We start from the raw sequence: 7,382 nt of genomic DNA on the forward strand, positions 1-7,382 counted from the left end.
TAAACTCACTTACTCTTTGAAGATGATTAGGGAACGCAAAAATAAGAGAATTTTGTTTATATTACATGGAATTTCTCTGCTGTTGCCTATATTTTATAGAAGGGGAGGTTTTCCTGGATTTTTAAAGTTACTCATAAATGTTAAAAATTTTATTCACTGAATTGCTTCTGTTCTTCAGCCAGTTTTGTGATACTGATAGACACTAATTTCTGCAACTACATAAAGTTACCTTGTTGACAACATCCAGTAAACATAAAAACAGCTTTTTCTGTGTCTATGCTTCAGTATTTTTTGTCTAGCCATACTTCCATCAGGTCAAGTAATTATAAGCTAAATAAAATTCTCAAAGGAGCTAAATAAGAAAATACGAAAATACGAAAAACACTTTTTTCTCCAAAAATTACATACCTTCAGTAAATTGGAAAATAGTACAGCAGGCACCCATATTTATATTTTCTACTCAAATTCAACACTTTTTAAAAGCTTACCATATGTACTTTGTGTCTGTGCATGTGTACGTATTGTGCCTTGAACCTTTACAGAGTAAGTTGCATACTTTTAAATTATTTCAGTAATATTATCAACATACAGACCATATTTAAATTTCCTTGGTTGTCAGAAAAGTGTTTTTGTAGCTGTGTGTGTGAGTTTGTTAAGATGATTTTAATCCAGAGCCAGTTTTGTGCATCGTATTTAGGTTGTTAGGTCTCTTTAGTCATTCAGGAGTTAACACTGCCTAGAAAAATAGCTGCTCATGAAAGCTGTTGAGTTTTGTGTTTCATTGATCTTGTCGCTTTGAACCTCTCCAGTAATTGTTCTTTATGTCCTTTGTTCAGGTTACTTTTAATGTAATTTTGTTGGTGATTTGAATACATTGTATTGAAACTTTTAACATCTTATTAAAGAGTATCTTGAAGATTAGTCTTTGTACACACAATTTATAGGTTATAATAAGGAAACAAAAATCTTGACCAGATCTTAATAAAGCCTTTAAAAGCTTTCAGGTGTTTTTTGTTTGTCAAAAATGTTCTTTTTCTCCATCAAGGATTTTTCATTTTATTTAAAATCTGTAGTGTAACATCCAAATGAATAAGACAAAAAATCATGGTCTCCCCCATCCCTGTGCCCAACATCAGTACCAGGGTACCATAGATTGCTTACTTGAAGTACTTTCCAAACTCATTTTAGAACATACTTATAAATTTTGTATTGAATCAAGATATCTAAATCTTCTCCTTTCCTAGTTAAAACTATGTCACGGTTTCGATTTTGCTTTTTCTTAATAGTGATACTCTAGAACTAAAAGTTATTAATATTAATAAGGCAAAAAGAAACAGCATTCTGATTTTTTTTAATTACAAGAGTAGTTTTCTAATGAATATCTAAAATAGGACACTAATGAATATATAAAATAAAACAGGAGCAATTCTGACCCTCTGTGCTTGTCTTTATAACCTGTACTTACAGTGGATATAATTTTGTATTAAAATTTAGGGGGTTTTTTTTAGGTCAACAAGGGCAGACACAAGATTATTCAAAAGCTTGGGAGGAATATTACAAGAAGCAAGGTATTGTTTTTATTAGAAATGAGATTCTTTTGGGCTTTTAATTGTGGTTACAGCAACAAAGTTGTTCTGTTTTCTCAAAGGTCAAGCAGTTCCTGCTCCTACTGGTGCTCCACCAGGTGGTCAGCCAGATTATAGTGCAGCCTGGGCTGAGTACTATAGACAACAAGCAGCGTACTATGCCCAGACAAGTCCCCAGGGAATGCCACAGCATCCTCCAGCACCTCAGGTATACTAAACTTGCTAAAGTGTTGATTTCTATTCCAATCATGTTTTCTGCATGTTTACTGTTTTGTCTGGGATTATGTTTGCCTTTTTAATTTTTATCTGGCATAGCATAACTAAATGAAGTACCGTGGTGTATTGTTTGGGTTTTTTTGTTTGTTTTTTTATAAATGCTTTCTGGCATCTGAGTGCTGAATATTTCTACAATGCCTTTGATTTTAAAAATAAATTTTTTTCCCCCAGGGATTTGCAAATCATGCAAGAAGCCACCACCATTTATATTAACCAGTTTTTCTTTCTTAAAGGATTCACTCCTGAGTTAGCTCCATTTAAAGGATTTTCTTTAACTTTTTGTGTATTTCTTATGTATCTCTTCTGCACAGGGCCAATAATAAGAAGTGGACAATACAGTATTTGCTTCATTGTGTGGGGGAAAAAAACCTTTGTTAAATATATGGATGCAGACGACTTGATGAAGATCTTAATTTGTTTTTGGTTTAAAATAGTGTTTTTTTTTTTTTTTGAAAATGTACAAAATATCTATCACTACTGATAGGAGGTTAATATTTCTGTGTAGAAATGAAAATTGGTTTGTTTTTAGTATTTAGTGTAGATGTACACATTCCAGCAAATGTATTTGCAACTATTATGTGGTCAATGCTTTGTGATATAAATGTACTTTTTCAATGTATACTTTCACTTTTAAAATGCCTGTTTTGTGCTTTACAATAAATGATATGAAACCTCCTGTGTCGGTAAGTTGGATATGTGGGTATTTAAAGGATTCATAATTTCTTAGCAATGATAAATTAAGATACATATACACAAATATATAAGCTTTCCCCATGAAATATTAATTGAGTTTTTAAACACTGGCATGTTTTTTCCCCCTTGCAGTATAGTAGTAGATTGGAGGATCTTTTCCATTTATTGTATTTGGCTGTTTCAGCACAAGTAATCCTGATATCTTCATTTTTTTTTCCTTCTGTTTGATTAAAACCTGCATGTGTGTACAATGATCTTTTGGCATACTTCCATTGCATTAACAGTGAAATTTCCTTTTATACATGACCACTGTTTCAGATCTGTACTGCTGCTATAACAGTTAACCTTTCTGTTCTTAATTTAATAATTACTTGATTTCCAAGACTGTTTCAGCATAACTAATTTTAAACAGTTTTCGGATAGTGAATATGAGTAGTTGATTAAGAAGTTTTTCATGTAAAGAAACTTTCAATGTATACAATATTAGTGTGTTTCTTTTTAAATTTAGGGTAGAAAAGTGAATAGTATGCAAAAAGTATAGCTACAGTGCATCTACCATTGAAACATTATTGGGGTATGGAAATGTTCAAGCTTTTTTCTTTCTTTTTTTTTTTTCTTTTTGCAGTATAGATAAGCTTTGTTCTGTAAATGCACAAGTCCAATCATTGAATCAACTTAAATTTTTTATGTACTTGAAATCACTTTATTACTCTATAACACTCATGCTGAAGTTCTGATATTTTGTTGAAATCCATTGTTTACTCTTTGCATATTTGTTGGCTCTTTGCATATTAATATATTAGACTACATGCAAATACAGTCTGTCTTGCCATTGTCTGTTGAAGTGCAGGTTTGATCCAGCCAGTATAGAACTAGCTCTGTAGGGGTGAGGAGGACTGTGCTGTGTATCATCCTTGATTGTGTTCCTTCAAGGAGCATTGCACTGTAAGTACATCAGAATGACAAATTGATGAACTGCAACAGTATCTTTTTGTCAATGTTCCACATAATGTAAATGCCATACTTTGTGTGAATATTATGTTGGAATACAGTGCTGATATCTTGGAAAACCATAACTGCTTCTTAATTTAACATAGAATAATACATAGGTCTGTATTTTTTTTTTAAGTGAGCTTAATGGGTAAGTATTTTTGATATGCTTTAGCTATAGCTAAAGAAAACTGATCATTAAAATTGAATAGTATTACTCATTGGTGCTCCTAAAATATATTGTTTTTCAGTGTACCGTATGCATATCTTCTATATTAATATGAAAGACTTGAAATGTATCAGACAGAAGTGGTTTTCAGTTTGCAAATATTAAGCAATGTAGCAGTTTAACACCATTTCATAAATATATATTAGTTCTTTCATTGGTGGGGAGCACCAGTTGTTCTGAATATAAAGGGAGATGTACAAGGACATAAATGTTGAGATTACTTACAGGGTAGAAAATAGCAGTTCAGTTCATTATAGATATTTTGAAATGTTTTTGATTGTTTTATAGAACCTGGAGTGACTTCCCTTGCCCTTATTTAGATATGGATATATAGTTCTAGTTTTCAAGTTTAATAAGGAGTTAGTTATGTGTTATCTTTAAGAGTAGGGTTATTGACATGAACAATTTCAGTATTTTGCATGATACTGTTTTATAGATGACCTTTTAGGAAAGTGGTGCATTTATTAATTAAACTGAAGAAATAGTTCAGTTGGATTCAGTATCATAACTCACAAATTGGAGGCTGTTGATTTTGATTCATTTAAGGTTTAAAATCTTTATTAATTGCAAACAGTGCAATTATTTATACTTCACAGTGCCTTCCCAGACCTTCCACCTTAGGTTCTGCTGCAAAAAGCAACAGGTAAGCACAACCTAAGGACATATATAAATAAATATTTCAGTACATTAATGTTGTCCCTGTGAGGTTTTTGTGGTTGTGTAATTCAAAAGCAATCTGCTACTGCTTCCCCAAAATGTATTTTGTTATTTATGCTACCATTTCAGTGGAAAGTCTGTAAGTTGTTCAAACAACTGTTTACATTTCTGGGTAATGGTTTTTGTTTTTTTGTTTTTTTGTTTTTTTGTTTTTTTATGAAAACAAAAAAATGATGAGTAGATTGCTGCTATAATTGAACTACATCCAAACTTTTTGTAATCTTTTCCCAACTATAGAGGGATTGTTAAAATTAAGAAAGGGCAATTACAGTTTTCTAGATTTAGGAAATCACTTGGTTAGAAACTTCAACAGCCTTCACAATCTCTTTATGATTGACAGGACATTTTCTTTGCCCTCCAAAGCTATGGAGTCTTTATTTTTTTCTCATTCTTGAAGTATAATAATTCAGTAAGGACATTATGGGTCAGAGTTTCATTATGACTTTTTTTTTTAGACAATTCAGTTTTCATAATCTTTATATACACTGAAAAAGGAAAAAATTATAAGGAATACTGGCAGTATGTTTTTGATAAGGCATGTGCATCAGTGAAATGTTAACTGTATAGCAAATAACCTTTCATAATCTGTATAGCAACCAGTATTTTTCTGATTTATAATACTTAAATAACTGACGCTGCATTTATTTTTTTTGCCAGTTTAAAATGTTTGTGTTCTTATAGATGATTTTAACTGGTACATATTTTGAGTTAAGATGAATGTATTAAAGCAGCATCATATCAGTTTTGTTTATTCAGTTTCTAAAATGTGCTGATCCTTTTAAAAACTCCTGCTTATCTCTACAACAAAGAAAAATATTCAAAAATACTGCCTTCATTTTCACACACAGTGCTGAAGATGCTGCAAGCACCAAATCATAGCTCATAAAATCAGGTCCTGAGATAGTTACCCATAAAGAGGAATCCTTTGAGTGTATGCCATTGGTGAGCCGATGAGCATGGACCATAGAAGGGCTCAATGTAGAAGGTAAAATTGGCAAATCATAATTGAGAAATATGAAATGTATTCCCATACATAATATGGTATAGGGTGTAATGTACCTGCTTTTGATCACTTTTCATTTTAAAGTGCTATTCGCTTGATCTTAAATGTTCCATGAACTGTTAAATTTTGTAAGTTATATAGTTACTGCACCACATTTATGTGTGTGTATGTATTATTTTAATAGTCAATGATAGGTATGTTAAGACTGATAATACAAAGGAGCTCTTTGAACCTTAAGAGCCTGTCAAGTTTTGGTTAGTTGTAGTTTGCATTTTTATAAAATACAGATGAATGCTAATAGATAATTGGGGCATTGTTTCTATATCAAGAGTTTTTTTTATTCATTACCATAAGCCTTCACTGATACTGCATTTTTTTAAATGGCGCTAATCTTAACCTTGAAATAAATGGAAAGCGGAAAAGGTGAGCCAGTTGACTTGAATGCAATGGATGTTAGGAGTGGTAGAAACAATGTTTAGATTGAAATTGAACTGATTTATTTTATTTAGCACTTAAAAACTTGACAATGTTTCATTTTTTAAAGATATTTTAGTGTGGTGTTATGTAGAATTCTTATGGTTTGATGTTTCTTTTAGAAATGAAAAGTATACTTTTATTTTTAACTAATGAAAATGGTTTTAATACTAAAACTAGTGATTTGATACTAGTTGTTTATAAACATAAAATATTTCCTTAGACAAATACCTTGGTAGTTAATTCATAAGGGTGGGTTTGGGTAGGAGTAGCAGAGTACCTTAAGAGGGAAATAGGAATATATGCAGAAGTGATAACATTTGTTTGAATACTCTGCCAGGAGAACCAGCTCTATCTGCAAACATCTGTTGTCTAGAATAAGGATGTAGAAATGATCAATGAGGATGTCTTTTTATTTTCTGAAAATTCTGCCTCATTTTAAAATGTATTTTAACAATACTAAAGATAATTTTGACTCTGAAAATAACATTTTTTGTTTAGTCACTTGAGTTTTCTTGCCACAGTATAAATTTGAGGGATTTTTTTAAATTGGTGCTTTTAAGAAGCAAATCCGAAGGTTTTATTTTCTTCAATGATAGCCCTATAGAAACTCTTAAATGTATTTGCGCATATATATATATATTTTTTCTTATGCATGCTCGATGCATTTTCGTCCTGAGAAAAGTGTTCTCTACAGAAACTACCCGTGTGTAAAAAGAAGATTGGCTTAAAATGGCTACTGTGATGGGAACAGTGTCTTAGGGAGATGCAGCTTGGACTTGAGGTAAATTGAATACTTTACAAACTGTGGTTTAGAGTTTGCTTTAATGACATTGTATGTAAAAGGGCACATGATTGCTGTAATTTTGTATTGATTATGGTTTCCTCAATAAAAAAATAAATGTACATTGATCAATATTATAAAGGAGTGTTTTTCTTTTCTAAAATATTGACTTTATTTTTTAATACAGAAGTTACTTTATTGAGTTTACATTGTAAAATTGTCTTCCAGAAAACTAAAATATAAAACAACTTGGTACTAGAACATGGTAGTTAATTATTTACAAACTTGAAGACCAGATTTTAAAATTGAAGATTGTGCCATTTTTTTCCTTAGATCTTAAAATCGTTCATTATGTTAAAAGTGTTTTCTCCTGCATAAACTACTGATACAAAGTTTTCTCACTAAAAGATAATTTGTTCAGGCAAGGTCACAACATAAATTTGCTTTATAAGCTTGAATATGTATTACACACATTTGAAAAGTACATGTTAATATTCTCAACATTCAGAACTCTGTAGGCAGTGGTTTCCATTAAATTTTCTCTGGCAATTGTTTTTAAAGTCCTCCTTTTGTTCTCCATGCTCCCCCTTTCCCTTGAAAGGAATTGGCACCCCTTTCCCCTCTCTGCTT

The 7,382-nt window shown here is 31.3% G+C and overlaps 1 protein-coding gene across 21 annotated transcripts in view; it reads left to right on the top strand.

Moving 5' to 3' along the window:
- The window catches only part of FUBP1 (far upstream element binding protein 1), a 33,044-nt gene extending 26,151 nt beyond the window's left edge, over positions 1-6,893 (top strand). For 6 of the 21 annotated variants that reach the window (XM_028102401.2, XM_028102404.2, XM_088022378.1 and 3 more), the window contains 2 exons: positions 1,649-1,794; positions 2,174-6,893. In XM_028102401.2, coding sequence (XP_027958202.1) covers positions 1,649-1,794; positions 2,174-2,182 — 155 coding nt within the window. In that variant the 3' untranslated portion in view covers positions 2,183-6,893. Of the gene's footprint in view, positions 1-1,508; positions 1,569-1,648; positions 1,795-2,173 lie in introns of all 21 variants that reach the window. The other 15 variants (XM_028102396.2, XM_088022376.1, XM_028102397.2 and 12 more) reach the window with 9 other exon arrangements.
- The last annotated feature ends 489 nt before the right edge of the window (positions 6,894-7,382 follow it).

Source organism: Eumetopias jubatus, unplaced genomic scaffold, assembly GCF_037043125.1.
Source record: "Eumetopias jubatus isolate StellerSeaLion01/CBP00866 unplaced genomic scaffold, mEumJub1_p1.0 scaffold_4, whole genome shotgun sequence".
Lineage (NCBI taxonomy): Eukaryota > Metazoa > Chordata > Mammalia > Carnivora > Otariidae > Eumetopias > Eumetopias jubatus.